This window comes from Panthera onca, chromosome C1 (genome assembly GCF_046562875.1).
Source record: "Panthera onca isolate mPanOnc1 chromosome C1, mPanOnc1 haplotype 2, whole genome shotgun sequence".
Taxonomy (NCBI): Eukaryota; Metazoa; Chordata; class Mammalia; order Carnivora; family Felidae; genus Panthera; species Panthera onca.
Genome location: NC_138346.1, coordinates 149,236,117 through 149,259,344, shown reverse-complemented (window position 1 = coordinate 149,259,344; position 23,228 = coordinate 149,236,117). Strand labels below are relative to the sequence as shown.

At 34.6% G+C, this 23,228-nt stretch overlaps 1 protein-coding gene across 3 annotated transcripts in view; it reads right to left on the bottom strand.

Moving 5' to 3' along the window:
- COL24A1 (collagen type XXIV alpha 1 chain) overlaps positions 1-23,228 on the bottom strand; it is a 409,345-nt gene that overhangs the window by 122,853 nt on the left and 263,264 nt on the right. For all 3 annotated transcript variants that reach the window (XM_078451730.2, XM_078451731.2, XM_078451732.2), the window contains 4 exons: positions 13,920-13,973; positions 4,319-4,372; positions 1,003-1,056; positions 535-588 (listed from right to left, as the gene is read on the bottom strand). In XM_078451730.2, the coding sequence (XP_078307856.1) occupies positions 535-588; positions 1,003-1,056; positions 4,319-4,372; positions 13,920-13,973 (216 nt within the window). The remainder of the gene's footprint in view (positions 1-534; positions 589-1,002; positions 1,057-4,318; positions 4,373-13,919; positions 13,974-23,228) is intronic.

Here is a 23,228-nt window from a genome sequence, read left to right as displayed (position 1 = left end):
ACTTTGTGTGACTCTAGAATATCTTTAAACATAAATTAGATTGTGATCATTTTTTGCCCTGTTACGTCAGGGAATATCCTGAGAGTTGATTACTATTATTTGTGAATTTCTTCTTTTTTTTAAGTTTATATTTTAAATGTTTATTTACTTATTTTGAGACATAGGCAGAGAGAGAGAGGGAGAGAGAGAATCCCAAACAGGCTCCATGCTCAGCACAGAGCCCAATGAGGGGCTTGATCCCACGAACCATGAGATTATGACCTAAGCTGAGATCAAGACTTGGATGCTCAACCGACTGAGCCACCCAGGTGCCCCTGTGAATTTCTTCTTAAGGTAACAGTAGTGACAATCACAGTGACTCTGAATATGTGTAAAGCATTCTGCAGAGTATACCCAATACCAAGAAAAGGATGTATGAGTTTAGGACTCCAAACACTACTAATACAATGTGGGCAGGGTTTTGCATACAGCTATAGAAATATGAAATAAGGACAAATGTTTTCTTTTATGCACCAGAAAGGTTTAGATATTTACCCGTAACCCTGGTTCTCCAGCAACTCCAACATTGCCTGTAGGTCCAGCATTTCCCTGAAGAAACAAAGGGAAAGATTAAACTTTTTTTCTACTAAAACAACATGTCTAATAATTATGGAAGGCATATCATGAGGATAGGAGTTTTAAAACACTTCCCAGTTTTTTCTTTTTCCTGGATTAATTTTTTGATAATATTTTGCCCCACTAGCTTTATCATTTCTATTTCTTCTCTCTCTCTTACACACACACACACACACACACACACACACACACACACAGTATAGGTAGATAGATAGATACTTTTTTCTGACAAATATTTTTTCTGACTTACTTGAGAACACTTCCCATTTTTATCTGCTATCCTTCACTTGCTTTGAGAATTATGGGTATTTGTCAAAATGTGGCAAACATAGGGGATTCAGTATTGAAAGTTTAGAGACCATTCCTTTTACTATTTAGAAAGGTTACCTTTGCACCTGGTTCACCTTGCAGACCTGCTTCTCCCTCAATACCTGAAGGGCCCTAGAAGAGAAGATTTGACACATTGTCTGGATATATTCCTTCACCAGTTGCAATGGCAATAACAACCTTATAAGAAGATGGTAGTAGTTTTTAGCCCAAGGGTGAGATACCTATGTTCAGGAAAGTATTTTGCTGTTACTTTATAAACATCATCGCATAAGACCAGATAATTCTGGGACCTTTTAATAGTTCAAGTGGTAAGACGACATCACCTAAGTTAGAACTTTTAAGACCAGTTTCTTCAAATTCTTCCTCTCATATTTTAATCCTTGGTCCTCATATTTTAATCCTTGGTCAAAGAGAAATCACTTCCCATTTCCTCTTCTAATTTTCTACCCTCATATTCTTACATAATATTCTCTGTTTTTTCACTTTTTACTCTTCCATCCATTTCTGTTGAGCCCTTTGGAGCACACTCCCTTTAAAAATTTCAGTTTTCTTTATTCATTTTATAAAAAATATCACACAGGGGCGCCTGGGTGGCTCAATCGCTTAAGTGTCCGACTTTGGCTCAGGTCATGATCTTGTGGTTCATGAGTTCAAACCCAATGTTGGGCTCTGTGTGGACAGTTGAGAGCCTGGAGCCTGCTTTGGATTCTGTGTCTTCCTCTCTCTCTGTTCCTCCCCCAGTCGCACTCTGTCTAGCTATCTCTCTCTCAAAAATAAAGAATAAAAAAAAAATCACACAAAGGTGATATGAGTTAATTCACATTATGAAAGATGTTTATGGTATATTTTCCACTTTCCTTTCATGGGTGGGTCCAGTTGGGAAGCACTTGGCTCCTTTTACCTTGAAAACGTAAACTTCTTACAACCTCTGGCTATCTGTAGACCTGGAGCTCCTATAATTGCTATTGTATTGCTTTTTGTTTCAGAGATGATTCAGGGATGTTTATCTTGTTTTGAGTATATTAAAGATACCCTCCCCACTCCCCTTCCTTGTTCTACCTTCTTCTTCTCTCTCTTTCACGTGTATGTATGTATATGTGTGTATGTATAATTACAAACACATACATATGTATTTTGTAATTCCCATGTTTTTGGAATAGAGAGGTAGTTTAAAGCACTCACTCACAACACTATCTTGACCAAAAGCTTTCTGTTTCCTTTCTACCTTTCAGTGATTCCTCAGTAGTTCTGATCCATGGGTGATACTCTTTCATAGAACTATTAGAGCTTAAACTATCTTTTATGTCATAGTATCTATCTCATAGGGTGTTATGAGAATCCATTAATACAGCAAAGCACACAAGTTCTACTAGGCACATAGAAAATGCTCCATAATTGTGGGCTATTATAATTATCATTAATATAATGCAAATTCATAGTTTCCTTCTAAAAGCTTGACTTTTAGTAAGATATATCTGCCCTTTCACTTGCTTATAGTCATTTCCCTCTCCCATTATCCTCAACCATTATTCTAAACCAGCAAATTTCCCTCAACTGACCTACTCAACCCCTACTTCTTATCACAACAGAAATTATGTCTCCTACTCTGTTAAAAAAAACCTCAAGTTATTAGGTATGACTTTTCTCAGCTTTCTTTAGGCTCAGAGGATGTGGCATAGTATAGGTTATCAGCATTAGTTTTTGAGTCAGATGTGTATTCAAAGCCAGGCTCTACTAATTCTTAACCTTGGGCGGATTAGTAGATGATGATCCCCATCTCCCTGATAATCTTCTCTGATCTCAGGAAAGGTATTGCCATCCATCCTGTTGCACAGCCTAGAAATCTGGGAATAATTTTTCACTCCTCTTTTCCCTTTACTTCCCATATTCTACAAATATGAATTTCTACAAATATGAATTTCTACAAATGCAGAATTTCTCAAATCCATCCACTTCTTTCCTTTTCTATACTTACTACTTTAGTTCAGAAGTCCATCATTTCTTGCCTGGTTGAATGCAAAGGCCCTTTAGTAGGTATACATGGCTTCACTCTTGTCTTCTCAAATATATCCTCTAAGCAGCTGCTGGAATTATCTTCCAAAGATATAAATCTGACTTTATCACTGCCCTGCTTATACCTTACAATGATTTAACACAGCCCATAAGATAAAACGAAACAAAAAGGCAACCTAATGAATTGGAGAAGATATTTACAAATGGTATATTTGATAAGGTGTTAATATCCAAAATTTATAAAGAACTTATACAACTCAATACCAAAAACCAATAATCCAATTAAAAATGGGCAGAAGACATGAATAGTTGACCAACAGACACATGAAATGATGCTCAACATCACTCATCATCGGGGAAATACAAATCAAAACTACAATGAGATGTCACCTCACACCAGTCAGAATGGCTAAAATTAGTAAAACAAGAAATAACAGGTGTTGGCGAGGATGCAGAGAAAGGGGAGCCCTCTTACACTGTTGTTGGGAACACAAACTGTTGCAGTCACTGTGGTGGGGTTTCCTCAAAAAATTAAAAATAGAAGTACCCTATCATCCAGCAATTGCACTACTAGGTATTTACCCTAAGAATACAAAAAACACTAATTCAAAGGGATATATGTACCCTGATGTTTATAGCAGCATTATCAATAATAGCCAAATTTTAGAAAGAGACCAAATGTCCATCTACTGATGAATGGATAAGGAAGATGTGGGGTGTGTGTGTGTGTGTGTGTGTGTGTGTGTGTGTACATACCATGGAATATTACTCATCCATCAAAAAAGAATGAAATCTTGCCATTTGAAATGACATGGATGGAGGTAGAGAGTATTAAGCTAAACAAAATAAGTCAGAGAAAGACAAATACCATATGATTTGACTCATATGTGGAATTTAAGAAACAAAACAAATGTTCACAGGGGAAAAAGGAGAGAGGAAAACCAAGAAACAGACTCTTAACTATAGAGAAAAAACTGATGGTTACCAGAGGGGAGGTGGGTGGGGATATGGGTTAAACAGGTGATGTGGATTAAGAAGTGCACCTGTTAGGATGAGCACAAGGTGTTATCTGTGTTGAATCACTATATTGTTCACTTGAAACTAATATTACACTGTATGTTAACTGGAATTTAAATAAAAACTTAAAAAAGAGAGAGAACTTTATGTGTATAAAATTAGGTTCACACAACGGTCGTCCCTACCTTTAATGGAATTTTAGGCTTTGTTTTCTGAATATGAAACACAACACTACAGAATTATTCTTTAAATATATACTTAATGTATCAACTTTACCTTGAGGAGTCTTATAAAAAGTACTGAGTACTAGTGAAATAACAAGAAAGAGGCACAAAAAAATTACCTCAGCACCCGTTTCTCCAGGAGGTCCAGCATCACCTGGTAATCCTCGTGGTCCCTATATTAAGATAAAATTTAAGATCTGAGAATCAAAGTTACTCTGTATTTCAATTAACATATGCATCTAAATATGTAATTTATAATATATCATATGTAATAGAATACATAATTCCTTTAACAATGTATTACTTTACTTTTGTATAAAAAATTATAACTTTATAGTTGATTTGTGTGCATGTGTGTGTGTGTGTGTGTGTGTGTGTGTATGTTATGTGTATGTGAATAGTATTAGGCTATGTTTGCATTCAAAAGAAAAAGAAAGAAAGGACAGTACCTTTCATTCCCTAATTCACTCATCTCTTCAATAAACATTTATCAAGCACCTAATAAGTATGAAATATGCTAAGGGTTTTCAAAAGTTACCTTATTTAGTGGATATGACAATGATATTTCTACTGAATATTCCTGACAAATATGTGACAAAAAAATAGCATTTTTAAAGAAGCAAATATATGACTTCCAATGAAATAAAAATATGTTGTAGCTTATATGGTATTGAGTGAGTCCAGTTCAACAATATCTCTGTTTCACATGAACAGATGTAATAGTGTTTACCCATATGAGATAATCACTAAGGTGCAATAAATGCATGTTGGGGCCTTCTTGGGAATCTTGGTCACTGTAATATTGAATAATATAATTTTAAGTAAACAAATATTGAATAGTTTACTGCATAAACATTGGATTGCTGAACTTAAAGATGTGTGGAAACCATTTCACTGGCTAGAATTATTTTAGATTAATACTTATTTAGCAACTACAATATAATGCTATTTCTCCAGCCATCCAAAGAAGCTACTTGCAGTTTTTGACCTTTTTAGAAAGCACAAAGAAGCTGTTTCCTTAGATTAAGAAAAGATAGTTAAAATTTTCTGAGATTATGCTCCCTAACAATTTTGTGAACACCTCACTTTAAAAAAAAGTGTAGTAATGGGAAGGAAAAAATGTGCTATCATTGGTTGTTTTCAACTGTTTTCTTAATTGTTACAGTCAGTAATGTTAATTTTAACATTTAAAAGGTATGGCAAGTACCAAAAAAAAAAAACCAGATTAAGTATATATTAAGTATATCTACCATTCAGAGGTTACACTGTAAATATTCTCGCATATTTCCTTCTAGCTCTGTTGTGGGGGCATACTTATAAATAATGTAATTATCTGTTTTATGCTTAAGATTCTATTTTGAATATAAATATTTTATCATGTTGTTGTAAATACTTCATAACAACTTGTTCAACAGATACATAATATCCATTCATCTCATATTCTATAGTACTGTAATCTAGTCATTTTCTTAATAACAGACATTTATATTGTTTCTATATCTCCTTTACAGTAAATATTACTTTACTAGATTTATTATATGCATGTTAGACTATTTATCAGTGAATGTTAGGACCTGTAACATCAGGTGATATTGTCAAATAGCTGAGATAAATATTTGAAGGCTAGGGTTGTAAGGTTGCATAAGCCATTAAAGGTATTAAGAGGTCAATGATGTTTTTCATTTATGGCTCATTAAATATTATGTATAATATTTTAAAATTTATGAATTCTCCTCAGAATGTATTTCTACACTGTTATAAAGATGCTGAGAGAAACATGTCTGTGCAGATGTCTTTGTGTGTATTCTGAATATTCTCCCTTAGAAGAGAGTCTGAAATGTACCATTATTTAGTCACAAAGTCAAGTACATTTCCGGAAAGGTTGCAATAACTAACTTTTCACAAGAAATACATAAAAGTAAAATCTATTTCATTGAATTCATGCCAACACAGAACATTCATTTTTAAATTCTTCTTTAATTTGATGGACAACCTCTTATCTTAAAATGTGTATTAGCAAGGCTGAATATCATTTCTGTTATTTGTTTATCAGCTATCTGTAATAATCTATGTATTACTTAATCATGTCTTTTGCCTATGTATTTTTGGAGTCATTTATAAAATTTGTATGAGTTTTTTATGTGTTGTGGACACAGACTTTCAGGCATCCTATTTTATTGTTAACGTCTGCCCAGTGTGTAGTTTATCATTTTATTTTTAAAATATATTATTAGGGTGCCTGGGTGGCTCATTTGGTTAAGCATCTGACTCTTATTTTGACTCAGGTCATGATCTCACAGTTTGTGGCTTCAAACCCCATGTCGGTCTCTGATTCTCTCTCTCCCTCTCTCTTGGCCCCTCCCCTTCTCGTGCACATACTCTCTCTCAAAATAAATAAATAAGTTTAAAAAATATATTGTTAAAGATAACTTTTTTCCCACTAAGTGTGATCACTGTTAAATCTGTTAATCTTTTAAGACTCTTTCCATCACAATTAAGATGAAAACATCTATTTCCATTTAATTATTCTATATTATTTCTTTTAAGCTTTTTAAAATTAAAGTTTATTTATTTATTTTGAGAGAGAGAGGCTTAACTGACTGAGCTACCTACGCATCCCTAATACATTAATTTTAAAAATCGTCAATCTTTTAGTTAGGTAATAATTTGACTTTCTACTTAAGTCTGTTTTTGGGTCTCTTAATGAATTTTTGAAGTTTTCTTCATATGTGCCCCATCCAACTCTCATTAAGTTTATCCTTATGTATTGTGTTTTGTTTCTATATACAGTGGGATATTTTTTCTATTATATTACTTGTACACAGAAAAACTTATTTTTTAAAATATTTATGTCTTGCCATTATATTACTCTATCTCAGTAATTAAAAAATACAGAATTAAGTTTTTAGGTTTTACAAGTTTTGGGGGCTTATTTTAAAATTTCATTAAGTAATAATGCTTTCCTTTCCTTATATTATCATTTCTGTGTCATATACCACTACACTAGCTAAAACTTTTTGAATAATGTTTGAAAATATAGTGACCACGATCTTATTTTGTGGCCTATGTTTCTAGTGTTTTAGTGTTTCTTAGCAGGTTGGGTGAGAATACAAGATAAGCTACTTTCCCTTATTACAGAACTACGCTTATGTTACTAGAATATTTTGTTTTAACTAATAAACTTTATTTCTTACAGAAATTTTAGATGTATAGAAAAATTAAACAGAAAGTACAGAGAGTCCCCATATACCACCCCTGCCCAGTTTTCCCTATTATTAATATCTTGTATTTGTTACAGTGGATTAACCAAGATTGACACACTGTTACTAACTGAAGTCCACAGTTTACAATCTGTGTTCACTCTGTGTTGTAAGGTTATAGGAGTTTTGAGAACTGTACATCATGTCTCCATTGTGACAGTATGATACAAAATAGTTTCACTGCCTCCAAATTGTCCCGTTTTCCCCCTATTCATCTCTGGTCCTCTTCCCCCAACACCTGGCAACCATTGGTCTTTTTAGTGTCTCTGTAGTTTTACCTTTTCCAGAATGTCATATAGTTGGAATCATAAAGTATTTATACTTTTCAGACTGGCTTCTTTTACTTATCAGGATGCACTTGAAAGGTCCCTCTGTCTTTTTGTGGCTTAGTAGCTCTTTTCTTTTTATTGATGAATAATATTTCATTATATGGATGTATCACAGTTTGTTTATCCATTTACCTTTTGAGGATGTATCAGTTGCTTCTACCTTGGGCAACTATAAATAAAGCTGCTATAAATATTCATGTGCAGGTTCTTGTGTGGACATTAAATTTTCCACTTGTAGGGGCACCTGGGTGGCTCAGTCAGTTGAGCGTCCAACTTTGGCTCAGGTCATGATCTGGCAGTCTGTGGGTTCGAGCCCCGTGTTGGGCTCTGTGCTGACAGCTCAGAGCCTGGAGCCTGCTTCAGAGTCTGTGTCTCCCTCTGTCTCTGCCCCTCCCCTGCTCATGCTCTGTCTCTCTCTGTCTCAAAAATAAATAAAAACATTAAAAAAAATTTTTTTTACATTTTCCACTTGTTTTCATAAATACTCAGGAGCATGATTGCTGGATCATAATGGTAAGAATATGTTTAGCTCTGTAAAAACCTGCCAAGTTGTGTTCCAAAGTTGCTGTACCATTCTGTATTACCAGCAACAATGAATGAAAACTCGGTTATTCCACGTCTTTGTTAACATTTGGTATTGTTAGTGTTTTAGATTTTAGCCATTCATATAGGTATGTAATAGTATGTCACTGTTTTAATGTGTACTTCTTTAATGACATATGACAAGCATATTTTCATATGTTTCTTTGCCATCTGTATGTCTTTGGTGTAGTGACTGTTCATATCTTTTGCCTACTTTTTAAACGGATTGTTTGTTTTCTTATTATTAACTTAAAAAATTGTAAATGTTTATTTATTTTTGAAAGAGAGAGACAGAGCACAAGACAGGGAAGGGTGGAGAGAGAGGAGACACAGAGTCTGAAGCAGCATCCAGGCTCTGAGCTGTCAGCACAGAGCCCAACGTGGGGCTGAAACTCACAAACTGTGGGATCAGGACCTGAGCTGAAGTCGGATGCTTAACCAACTGAGCCACCCAGATGCCCCTCTTATTGTTAACTTTTAAGAGTTCTTTCTGTATTTTGTATACAAGTCCCTTATCAGATCTGCATTTTGCAAATGTTTTCTCCCAGTGTGTTGCATGTCTTTCATTCTCTTAATATATCTTCCACAGAGCAGAAGTTTTTAATTTTAATGAAATCCAACTTATCAATTTTTCCATTCACAAATAATGCTTTTGGTGTTATATGTAAAAAGTCATTGTTAAATCCAAGATCAGTGAGATTTTCTTCTTATGTTAACTTATAGAAGTTTTATAAATTTTAAACTTAGGTCTATAATCCATTTTGAGTTAAAATTTTTTTCAAGTATTTTTGAAAGTTGTATTCTGAAACCTTGTTATTTTTTTAAAAGTTTTATTTATTTATTTTGAGAAAAAGAACCAGCAGGGGAGGATCAGAGAGATAGAGAGAGATCAGGGGAAGGACAGAGAAAGAGAGGGAGAGAGAGAGAATCCCAAGCAGGCTCCGTGCTGTTAGCACAGAGTCCCAACCGTGAGATCATGACCAGAGCCGAAATCAAGAGTTGGATGCTTAACCAACTGACCTACCCAGGCGCCCCACCTGCAACCTTGTTATAACTGCTTATTGGTTCCAGGAGTGGTTTTTGTGTATGTGTGTCAATTGTTGGGGTTTTCCACATGGTTGAGTTCATACCTACTTTGTTACTGTTTTCTATTTGCTCCTCTTGTTCTTTGTTTGTTTTGTCTTCCACCCTTTTTTTAGCCGGCTGTGAATTTCAATTAATTCCATTTTCTCTCTTATTTTACCATATCAAGTATACTTCTTTAAAAAATTTTTCAGTGGTTTCTCTAGAGTTTGCAATGCACATTTATAATTAATTCAAGTCTATTTTCAAGTAACACTATATCACTATACTTATCCATAAAATGTGAGACTAAATACACTGTTACAATTACCATTTTGTACCAATACCTGTTCTATTAATTAAGAATAAGAAAAACAAATGACTTGATCTTACTTTTATATATTCCTTCTAAAGCTTTTCCTTTCTTCTGTTTCTAGAGTCTCATCTATATAATTTTCCTTCTCTATGAAGAACTTCTTTTAACATTTCTTACAAGGTTGGTCTAGTAGTGACAAATTCCAACAGTTTTTGCTTGTCTGAGAAAATATATTTCTACTTCACTTTTGAATTCCCAGTCTGAAAATTTCTAAGTCTCTGACATATCTGAGTCTGTTCGTGATGCTTGCTTTGTCTCTTTGGACTGTTTTTTCCCCCTTTTATCCTGGTATTTTGTTGTTGTTGTTGTTGTTGAAAGCCAAGTAAGATGTAAAATGACCCGAGGTAAATAGGTCTTTAGTGTAAGGTTTTATGTTATCTGGCTGGGAATTGGGCTGTGTTTACTGTTTGCTGCACGATGGTATTAGAGGATAAATTTCCTCCTAGTGTCATTGTGTTTGTCTTGTCCATTGTCTTCAGGCTTTCCCAGAGACACCTTTAATAGGGTTTGTGTCTGTAGTTCTTTTAGCTGTAATCCTCAGCTAGTAAATAGGAGCCCTATTTATGTGGTGGTGAGTTAAGGTGGGGGGGTGGGAAGAAGCATTCTATAGCTTTATGATAATAGAAATGGCTAGGGCTGGGAATTGTTCTTCCCAGTTCAGTAGGCTTTGGTGAAACCCCAAACAGTTAGCTCTGACAAAACAGGTTCCCTTGAGGGCAAGCCTTGTTAAGGAGAACAGAGAACTCTGGGTATATTTCAAAGTGGTTATTTTTCCCATCCCACTGCTAGATGCAGAAATAGACATTTCTCTGAACTTTATAGTGAGAACCTAGCAGGTCTCCTGGAGGTAAAACTCAGTAACAAGTGGGGCCTTCTTAGGAGCCTCTCTTAGTTTTTTAACACTTAAGATACTCTAAACTGTGTCTTCAGCAATTTGTCAATTATAATTTAAAGTGCTCCTACCATCCAATTACAGGCTTCTGCTTCTGGTAAGCTCTGGTTCTCTCTATCCTCCTGTCTGTCTCTCCAGTTTTCAGGCAATAGTTTGTCCTTTGACCTCATTGATCTAAAAAGAATTGTTGATTTTCAGTTTGCTAGGCTTTTGCCTTATTGTAAGAAGGGGAATGGCAGCTTCCAAGTTCCTTACAATTCAGACCAGAAATCGTTTTATTATAAATTTTAATAAATCAAGAGTAGTTGTTGAATTTTAATGAGTACTGGTTTTTAGCATTTTCCCAGTATATCTGTTATATGTTATAATAAGGCTTTCTTAATATTAAGTAATTTTCCTTTTGTAATTCCTCTTTTGCTTCATCTTTCACTTCATTCAGTTAACTCTTTTTATATAGTTGATTTTACTTGATATTTTTGGTATTTAATTGAAATTCATCTCTAGCCTTTCATTTTTTCTTTTTCTGTATGGCTTTAGAATTGTCAAAATTTTACTGAGACACTGATATAGGATCTTCTTTCATCATTTGTTTCTAGAACTTTTGCCATTTTTAATATCTTCATGAGTAATTTAATGTTAGTTTTCATCAAATACTTTTAATTAACCTGAGAATCCTGTTAATTATCTTTTAAGGTAAGTGGAAGTGACTTCTGGTACTCAACTAAGGAAGTGTACATAGAAAATAATATTTTTTAAATTGGAGGGTATATTCTAAAGCAAGCTTATCAAGAATTGACTTTTTTTAAACTATAGCATTCCCCTCATCTTCCTTTTTAAAGGCAATTTTCAATGTTTAAAGATAGCAAAAATATTTATTTGGGTCAGCCAGACACTTAGGAATCATACTTTACATATGGAAATCTATCTCCTATAGATTTTATATCTCCTTTTGAATCTTTTATATCCATACACTTCTTTTTTTCTGCTAATCAAAAGGGTTCTACCATCTCTTACTTGGATTATTGTAACAGAAAGCAGTTCTTGTCCATTCCTAGTTCCTTCCAATTTGTTTGAATAATCTTTACAACACAATAATATCATCATAAAACTAGCCCTATCTCTTCAATGACATTATTTTCTTCGTATGATAAAACGACAAATCCTTGGTAATAGGGCTCATAAAGCTACATGTTTTGTTCTCTGCCTCTTTTGCCATCCTTTTCTTACACTTACTTCCTACCTGACTCTGTGCCCCCACCATGCTAGTCTTCTTTAAGATATTCAAATAAATATCCAGAGCTTCCTCTCAGCTCATGTTCTCTCTAAAATGACCTCTCCCCATCTTTGCCTAAGTAACTACTATTCATTCTTCAGATCCCAGCTCAAATGCTCCTCCTCCTGAAGCCTTCCCTAAGGATAGTTTCTCTGTTATACATTCTCTTAGAATTGAATGCCTGTACTTCACAGCATTTATCTCAGTTTGCAATTTTCCATTGTTCTCTGTGATAATCTAATTAGTACATATTTACATCATTAGACTGAAACCTCCATACTTAACCACCATACTCCCAGTGCTGATACTTAATGAATATTTGTTGACTGAATGAATGAATGGTCAACTATCCAAACCCCAATATTGGCATTGCAATGAGCAAATTAGTTTGAATCTTGTCTGGGAAAAAGACAACTCTCAGGGGTCTTGACTATAGAAAAGATGTGGTCTCTCTTAGTATTCTTAAAATATAAATCTCCACATATCTTCTGTGTCTCTCATTTTACCAATTTACTTCCTTTCTTTTCTATAATTTAACTAGGCGGCTCAAATATATAAAGCAAAGCCCATAACATCCATTATAAGCTTATTTGCATTTTATTTACCAGACCCACTGACCCAGTGACCTGAATGTCAAGTTTTAGGTGCTATTAAACTATTAAATTGTTTATACTTCTAGTAACAAACATATTCTTGTATAAAGCCGAAGCTATTGTCTCTGCTGTTGGCATAGCTCTTTTGACATACTTTACTTAAATGTGTTCCTTATTAAGTTAGTTTCCATTGCATTTCACTGCATCTAATATTACTGGCTGACTGATTTTGCTTTTTGGGTATAAGACCTTTTGTTAATTCAGTTTGACAAACATACACTAAATTGATCTAATATGCCAGGTATTATACCAGGCAGGATTATAAACATGAGAAAAGTGGTCTCTAACTTCAAAGAGATATAAAATTTTTAGAAGAAAGAGATATTTAAGTAAATAATGTTAAAGACGGTTGCATTATTTTTGGTCAAATAAAGATTAGGATACAACAAGAGATACAAAACAGGGAGAGAACCAAAAAGAGTTCATTTGATAAACATCATTTTTAAAATTCTTTATTTGGAGAGATTTATATTTAAGTTAAATGCTTACTTCTTGCTTAGAGAGCTTACACCAGAGATTAAATATGTAAAGGAGGAAATGAACACAATTTGGTAAGAATAGCTCTTTGTTAAATTTTCCACTTGCTACTAGCTAAATGAATTATGCAAAGGCCACCTGTAAACCTTTGGGTCAACTAATAGATAAGATCAACCCAGTAGAATTTCCAAGACTATATTGTATTATAAATCTTACAAGCATGTTATAGCATATTACACCTAATACTAGTAACCAGAAGAATGACTACATAGGAAATAAAGAATAAGTTGTGAGAAAGTCTTTCCTTTTAACAATCATTTTCCATGGAAATTTTATAATCGAATCACATTTATGAAATTGTGATGTAAGATTTTGCATTACTGGTGTACCAACGTTTCTGTCATGTTTGTGCATTTGGGCCCATCAGATGTAGAGTTTGGCTTCTTTGTATGGTATTTCATTACAGAATTGGCCACAAAAATATGATTGTGTGTGTGTGGCAGTGTAATAATCATTATAAGAACAGCTAGCCATTCACAAAGAAAATTTCTGTGAGTCAATAACACAGAGCTGTCTTTGTTGAAAATAGAAATATGTGACGTTTTAGCAGTTCCAGAGAGATAGGAACATTTGACAATATAAGACCAGAAAGGTAATAAAAACTATATTCACAGCAAAATATTTTCTATAGAATTAGTTGTCCATGATAAATGCTGCTTTCAAAAATGTACCACCACAGTACAGGAGGGCAATAACAAGAAGGAAAATGTATATTATGAGGAAAACACAATTAGAAAAATATAAAGTTAAACTTACTGGTTCTCCTTCAAGTCCTCTTTCTCCTGTACTCCCAGGGGGTCCTTGTAAACCCTGAATAAACAAAGGCAAAATTTGAAGAAAAAGTGATGCTTGAAAATGTTTTAGTTTCCTTACCTCAGCTTTCCTTTACAATCCTCCCACCTAACTTTTCTGTCAACCTCTATTCTCTCTTTTCTTTTTGTGGTAAAATATACATAACATAAAGTTTTCCATTTTAATACTTTTTTAAGTGTGCAGTTTTGTGGTATTAAGTACCTTCACATTGTTGCACTACTATAATCACTATTTATTTTCAGAACTTTTTATCTTCCCAGACTGAAATTCTATCCCCATTAAAAAACATCCTTTCTCCCTCCCCAGTTCCCCTGGAAACCACAATTCTTGTGTTCCGCCTCTAATTTGATTACTTAAAGTGCCTTATATAAGTAGAGTTATACCACATTTGTTCTTTTGTCTCTGACTTATTTCATGTGGCATAATGTCTTCACGTTTCACCAATATTGTAACATGTATCAAAACTTTCTTCATTTTGGGAAAGGAGGAGATGGTAGTGGAGTGCGAAAACCCTAGGCTCACCTAGTCCCACAAATACAAGGTAACTATAAAAATCATCCTAGGTACCCCAAAAATCAACCTGAAGACTGAAAGAACAAACTCCACAACTAAAAGGAGAGAAGAGGTCACATTGAAGAAGGCAGGAAGTATAGAGACATGGTTTAGGGGAGAAATGGCTCCCTCCCCTGGCTGCTGTGTAGGGGAGGGAGTAATGGTTTTAGAGAAGGTCAAGAGAGAGAGAGGAGCACACAGGGGAATGCAAAATGAGAATGTTTCCCATACTATTGGCTTAGGAAATCAGAAGGGCTGAATTTTGTGAGTTTTTGCACCCACTGGGGCTTAAAGCCTAGAATTTTAAAGGTTAACAGGCTTGGCAGAGATAGAGCCTGAAAAGCACTGCACTGCTCTTGGACAGAAGGCAGGCAGACAACCTAGGGGCATACAGTGTGGAAACAGTAATATGAAGAATTCCTCAGGCACAGTGGGGAGATGATTCACTCTTCTTGGAGTAGGTCTCTGAGAGGCAGCTTTCAAGGAGATGCCTCTCCACTTCTCTGGAACAAAGTTGCTGCCAACACCATTTTTCTCCCCCATCCCTCAGCATAAACACAGAGCCACCTGCAGGAAAAAGCACAGTGCTGGCACTGTCTGCCTACCATGCTTACACTAAGCCCCACCACCCTGCACTCTGGTGGAACTGCCTTTCTCAGTCATGCCTGCCTCAGTCCCAGTGTGGCAGGCTCCTCTGCAAGAAGACCAACACAAATCCCTGACCACACCACATCTGCCTACTAGAGAGTTTTGCAGGGCCTCAATTCTGGTGGAGGTGGTGACAGGTCTCATTTCACAAGCAGACTAGAGAACACCTAGTTACATCTCACCACATTCAGGCCAAGGACCAATAATTTCCCACAGCAGGCAAGAGGAGCCTCTGCCGATGAACAGCCTGAAGGGTAGAGCAGCTGGAACAAAATACCAGGGCATATGCAGCACACACTGGAGACACTCCCTGAAGTGTCAGGTCCTGGATACTAACTTATTTCTTCATAAGGTCATTACTTTCAGGAACAGGAGACATAACTGGCTTTTCTAACACACAGAAGCAAGCAGAGACTTAGACAAAATGAGAAGACAGAGGAATTTATCCCAAATGAAAGAACAAGATAAAGTTGTGGCCAGAGATCTAAGCAAAACATATATGAGTAACATGCCTGATGGAGAATTTAAACCATGATGAGGATACTCGCCAAAGTTGAGAAAAGAATGGAGGACATCAGTGAGATCCTTATCACAGAGATAAAAGAGTTAAAAAAAAGAATCAGTCAGAGGTGAAGAGTGCAATAAATAAGATTAGAAACACACCTGATGTAATGAACATCAAGTTGGAAGAAGCAGAGGAATGAATTAATGACCTAGAAGACAAAATAATGGAAAGCAATAAAGCTTAACAAAAGAGAGAAAGAAGAATTATGCAAAATGAGAATAGGCTTAGGGAACTCAGTGGCTCCATCAAACATAGTAACATTTGTTTTATAGGAGTCCCAGGAGAAGAAGAGAGAAAAAAAGGGGCAGAAAATTTACTTGATGAAATAATATCTGAAAACTTCCCTAATCTGGGGAAGAAAATAGACATCCCAATCTAGGAGGCACAGAGAATTTCCATCAAAATCAACAAAAGTAGACCCACATCAGACATATCGTAATTAAATTTGCAAAATTTAGTAATAAAGAAAATATCTTAAAAGCAGCAAGATAAAAAGAGTCCTTAACTTAAAAGGGAAAATCCATAAGGCTAGCAGGAGGTTTCACAACAAAAACTTGGCAAGCCAGAAGGGAGTGGCATGATATATTCAAAGTGCTGAATGGGAAAAATCTGATGCCAAGAACACTCTATCCATCAAGGCTATCATTCAGCATGAAAGGAGAGATAAAGAGTTTCCTAGACCAACAAAAGCAGAAGCAATTCATGACCACTAACATAGCCCTTTAAGAAATATTTGAAGAGATTCTTTGAGTGGAAAGGAAAGACAAAAAGTGACAACCTAAAGGCAGGAAAAACACAAAATCAGTAAATCAGTAAAGGATACAAAATATAATAACATACGTAAAACGTGGTACAGGAGAGGAGAAAAGAATGAGTTCAAAGTTAAATGACCATCAACTTTAAATATAGACTGCAATATGCAGAGGAGGTTATTGACAAATCTAATGGTAACCATATATTAAAAACCACTAATATAAACATGCAAAGAATAAAAAGAAATAAATACAAATATATCACTAAGAAAATCAGAAAACCGGGAAAGAGGTAAGAAAGGATCAGAGAAAATCTTGGGAAACAACCACAAGAAAAATAATAAAATGGCAATAAATACATATCTATCAATAATGACTTTGTAAATGGGCTAAACACTGCAATCAAAAGACACAGAATGTCAGAATGGGTAAAAAAAAAAAAAAAATAAGGCCCATCTATATGCTGCCTACATATAGGAACGGAGAAGTATTTATCATGAAATGGATGTCAAAAGAAAGCCAGAGTAACATTACTTATATTGTATAAACTTGACTTTACTTTTTGAAAAATGTTTATTTAATTTTGAGAGAGAAAGAGAGAGAGAGAGAGAGAGGAGGGGCAGAGAGAGAGGGAGACACAGAATTCAAAGCAGACTCCAGACTCTGAGCTGTTAGCACAGAGCCCAATGTGGGGCTCAAACCCATAAACCATGAGATCATGACTTGAGCTGAAGTTGGACCTTTAACCGACTAAGCCACCCAGGCATCCCAATAAACTAGACTTAAAAAAAAAAAGACTGTAACAAGAGACAAAAAAGGACCCTATATAATCACAAAGGGGACAATCCAACAAGAAGATATAACAATTGTAAATATTTATGTACTTAATGTGAAGCACCCACATACTTAAAACAATAACAATCATAAAGGAACTAATTGATAATAATACAGTAATAATAGGGGACTTTAACACACCATTTACATCAATGGACAGATGATCTAAACAGAAAATCAACAAGGAAACAATGGCTTTAAATGACATGTTGGACCAGATGGAATTAACAGATATATTCAGAATATTCCATCCCCAAACAGCAGAATACACATTCTTTTCAAGTGCACATGGAAAATTCTCCATAATAGATCACATATTAGGTCACAAAACAGTCTTCAACAAATACAAGAAGAATGAAGTCATACCATGCACCACACACTATGAAACTAGAAGTCAACCAGAAGAAAACATCTGGAAAGAACACAAATACATGGAGGTTAAATAATATGATACCAAACAATGAATGGGTTAACACATTCATGGCTTTTTGGGTCAACCCAAAAAAGAAAATAAGTACATGGAAACAAATAAAATTGAGAACAGAATGGTTCAAAACCCTTGGGATGCAGCAGAAGTGGTCCTAAGAGGGATTATATAACAATACAGGCCAACTCAAGAAACATCTCAAATAAACAACCTAACCTTACATCTAAAGGAGCTAGAAAAAGAACTGCAAACAAAACCTAAGGCCAGCAGAAGGAAGGAAATAATAAAGATTAGAGCAAGAATAAATGATATAGAAACAAACAAACAAAAACCCACAATAGAACAGATCAATGAAACCAGATCTTCTTTGAAAAAAATCAATAAAACTGATAAACCTTTAGCCAGACTTACCAAGAAGAAAAGAGAAAGGACCCAAATAAGTAAAGTCACAAATGAGAGAGGAAAAATAACAACCAACACCACAGAAATATAAAAATTTACAAGAGAATATTATGAAAAACTATATGCCAGCAAATTGGACAACATAAAAAAAATGGAAGAATTCCTAGAAACATGTAAACTATCAAAACTGAAACAGGAAGAAATAGAAACTTGAACAGACAAATAACCAACAAAGAAATTGAATCAGTAATCAAAACATTCCTAACAAACAGAAGTTCAGGACTAGATGGCTTCACAGGCGAATTCTACCAAACAGTTAAAGAAGAGTTAACATCTATTCTTCTCAAACTATTCCAAAAAAACAGATAAGGAAGGAAAACTTCCAAATTTATTCTATGAGGCCAGCATTATCCTGATATCAAAACTAGATAAAAACACTAAAAAAAAAAAAAAAAGGAGAATTATAGGCCAATATCTCTTATCAACATAGATTCAAAAATCCTCAAATAATACTAGCAAATCAAATTCAACAATACATTAAAAAAAATCATTCACCACAATCAAGTGGGATTTATTCCTGGGTTGCAAGGGTAGTTCAATACTTGCCAACAAATCAATGTGATACATCACATTAATTACAGAAAGTTTAAGAATCAGATAATCATTTCAAATGATGCAAAAAAAAAAAAAAGGTTTTGACAAAGTAAAACATTCATTCATCATAAAAAACCTCAACAAAGTAGGTTTAGAGGGAACCTACCTCAACATAATAAAGGTGATAATATGAAAAACCCACAGCTAATACCATCTTAAATGGGGAGAAACTGGGAGCTTTTCCTATGGTCAGGAATAAGACAGGGATGTCCACTATGACCAATTCTATTCAACATTGTACTGGAAGTCCTAGCCACAACAGTTAGACACCAAAATGAAATAAAAGGCATCAAACTGGCAAGAAAGAAGTAAAGCTTTCACTATTTGGGATGATATAATGCTATACATAGAAAACTCAAAAGACTTCACCAAAACTGCTAGAACTGACAAATGAATTCAGTGAAGTTGCAGGATACAAAATCAAAGTACAGAAATCTGTTGCATTTTTACCCACCAATAATGAGGCAGCAGAAAGAGAAATTAAGGAATCAATCCCATTTACAATTGCACCAAGAATATAAGATACCTAGGAATAAATATAACCAAAGAGGTGAAAGACCTGTACTCTGAAAACTATAAAATATTGATGCAAAAATTGAAGATGACACAAAGAAATGGAAAGACATTCCATGTTCATTAATCAGAAGAATAAATATTGTTAAAATGTCTATGCTACCCAAAGCAATCCACACATATAATGCAATTCTTCTCAGCATTTTTCACAGAGCTAGAACAAATAATCCTAAAATTTATATGGAACCACAAAAGACCCCAAATAACCAAAGCAATCCTGAAAAAGAAAAGCAAAGCTGGACGCATCACAATTCTGCACTTCAAGCTATATTACAAAGCTGTAGTCATTAAGACAGCACGGTACTGACAGAGAAAGAGGCAAATAGATCAATGGAACAGAATAGAAAACCCAGAAATAGACCCACAACTATATGGGCAGCTGATCTTCAACAAAGCAGGATAGAACATCCAAAGGGAAAAAGACAGAATCTTCAACAAATGGCATTGGGAAAACTGGACAGCAACATGCAAAAGAATAAAACTGAACCACTTTCTTACACCATACATAAAAATAAATCCAAAATGGATGAAAGACCTAAATGTGGGACAGGAAACCATCCAACTCCTAGAAAAGAACACAGGCAGTACTTCTTTGACATCAGCCATAGTTACATCTTTCTAGAGCTGTATTCGGAGGCAAGGGAAATAAAAGCAAAAATAAACTATTGGAACCTCATCAAGATAAAAAGCTTCTGCACAGCAAGGGAAACAATCAACAAAACTAAAAGGCATCCTATAGGAGAAGATATTTGCAAATGGCATATGTGATAAAGGGTTAATATCCAAAATATATGAAGAACTTATAAAACTCAAAACCCCAAAACCAAATAATCCAGTTAAAAAATGGGCAGAAGACATGAATAGACATTTTTCCAAGGAAGACATACAGATGGCCAGCAGACACATGAATAGATGCTCAACATCACTCACCATCAGTAAATGTAAGTCAAAATTACAATGAGATATCACCTCACTCTTGTTAGAATGGATAAAATCAACAACACATGAAACAACAGGTGTTGGCAAGGATGTGGAGAAAGGGGAACCCTCTTGCACTGTTGGTGGGAAAGCAAACTGGTGCAGCCACTCTAGAAAACAGTATGGAGTTTCTCAAAAAGTTAAAAATAGAACTACCCTTTGATCCAGCAATCACACTACTAGGTATTTACCCAAAGAGTACAAAAATACTAAATCAAAGGGATACATGCACTTTGATATTTATTTCAGCATTATCTACAACAGGAAATTATGAAATCAGCTCAAGTGTCCATAGACTGATGAATGGATAAAGAAGATGTGGTATACATCTACACACACATGCGTGTATACACACAATGGAATATTACTCAGCCAAAAAAAAAATAAATAAAAGAATGAAATCTTGCCATTTGCAATGACATGGATGAAACTAGAGCGTATTATGCTAAGCAAAATGAGTCAGCCAGAGAAAGACAAATACCATATGATTTCATTCATATGTGGAATCTAAGAAACAAAACAAACAAGGCAAAAGGAAAAAGAGAGAGAGGAAAACCAAGGAACTCATAAGTATAGAGAACAAACTGGTTACTAAAAGGGTAGTAAGCGGAGGGATGGGTTATATAGCCAATGGGGATTAAGGAGTGCACTTGTGATGAGCATCTGGTGATATATGTAAATGCTGAATCACTATATTGTACACTTGAAACTATTATTTACTCTGTATGTTTAACTGGACTTTAAAGAAAAACTTAAAAAAATTTCCTTCATTAATGAAGTTCAATAATATTTCATTTTATATGTATACCATATTTTGTATATCTATCTATTCATCCAGCAATGGATAGTTGGTTTTTCTACCTTTTGGCTATTGTGAATACTGTTCCTATTAACACTGGTGTAAAGTGTCTGAGTCCCTGCTTTCAATTCTTTGGGATATATATCTAAAGTGAAATTGATGGATACTATGGTAATACTATGTTGAACTTTTTGAGGAACGACCTAACTGTTTTCCATAGCAACCCCACCACTTTACATTCTCACCAGCAATGCACAAGGGCTCTGATTTTTCTCCATCTTTGTCAACACTAGTTATCTTCTATGCAAATGTGTTTTTTTTTAATAGTAGTTATCTTAATGGGTGGCAAGTGGTATCTCATTGTGGTTTTGATTTTCAGTTCTCTAATGACTAGTGATATTGAACATCTTTTCATATGTTTATTGGCCATTTGCATATCTTTTTTGAAGCAATGTCTATTCAAGTCTTTTTGCTCATGTTTTCATCAAGTTGTTTTTTGTTGTTGAATTGTAGGAATTCCTTATATCTATCTATATTCTTATACCTAATCCCCACTAATATACAGTGACAAATATACAGAATTACTTCAAATTTAGATTTTGTACCTTTAATATTGACATAAAAATGATTTTTCCTCCAAAAATAATAACCTTGTGATATAATAGTAAGTATAACTTATGCCCTTAAGACCTGGGGAGGCATAGGAGTCTCAGAACCTAGATGACCAGAAATATCTAAATTGAGCTAATATCCTTTATTTTCCCCTATTTTTATGCCATGCCATCTATGGTACCATTAAATTGAGTCTCAGAAGTGGAGGTATATTCTAAAATAGTATGTAAAACTAAACAGAATTCCATGTCTTCTTTGATCCTTCCATTTAAAAATTTGTGGAGCATGTACTATGTGCCAGACACTGATGACTGTTAATGATGTAGAAAATACTGCCCTTGTCTATTTGCAATTTGCCTGTTCTACATTATTGACCTTGGGAAGGTTGGCAAATATACAGTGGATCACAATCACCATTTTATATTAAAACTAAAAGCTAAGAAAAATATGACATTAAATCGGAAGATATTAAAAATTCCTAGCAACATAAAGCTTTCCAAGTGATAGCCATTAATGCTATATTTAGTTGTGTATGGTTCTCTGGTTAAGGAAAGGAAGATATGTAAAATCACAGACTCACATCTGACTAAGGCCCTATTTCAGTCATGAAAATTATATGCTGCCTAAATTAAGGCTCCAAAATGAAGAGACAGAATCAGTGTAAGGGTTCCCTTTGTGCTTGGTATACCAACTGACACATAGAGCAGAAGTTCAGAACCTTGAATAATGTCTGCCCAATTTGCTTTGTGAAGTATGTTTGTATACAATATCAAGCTTAATATATACTTTTAATGATGTCATTGGTGCATAAAAGCTGTTTGGCAAAGTTATGAAATAATCTATGGATTCTACTTATTTTTATTAGAGACAGAAAAGGAAAGCATAAGCTGGTACAAAATAAAAATTCCCTTTAAGGCTTTTCAGATACTATTGAAAATATATTCTTTGTAGTAGAACTTCTTGCTCCATTACTTCAATCCAGCAACTACAATAATGATGACCAGAAGAACAAGTATGTGATTGCTATATATTGAGAGCCTATGCCAAGTACATAATGAACATCATTTGATATAATTATAGAAAGTATCTCATTTTATAGATAGGAAAACTGAGGCTCAGAGATGTTAAATAATTTGTATAAAGCCAAAAACAGTTAGTAAGTGGCAGAACCACTATTTGACTTCCAATGTCTGACTCGAATGCCATGTTCATCTACTATACTGAACTGCATTTTACTGATTTCAACAAGAAATCATGCGATGCCTTTTCCATTTTCAGTAAATGTACAGATCATCCTCAAAGACTTTTTATGAGAATAAGCAAGGAAGCATATGAATGTTATTTCACTGTAGGATTATAAAAACTATGTGCATCATTATCTGAAAAGGGAGGAAGAATTACTTTTTCTTTTGTAAAGATTAAGAAATAAATCTTTCTCAAGTATTCTGAGTTCCTC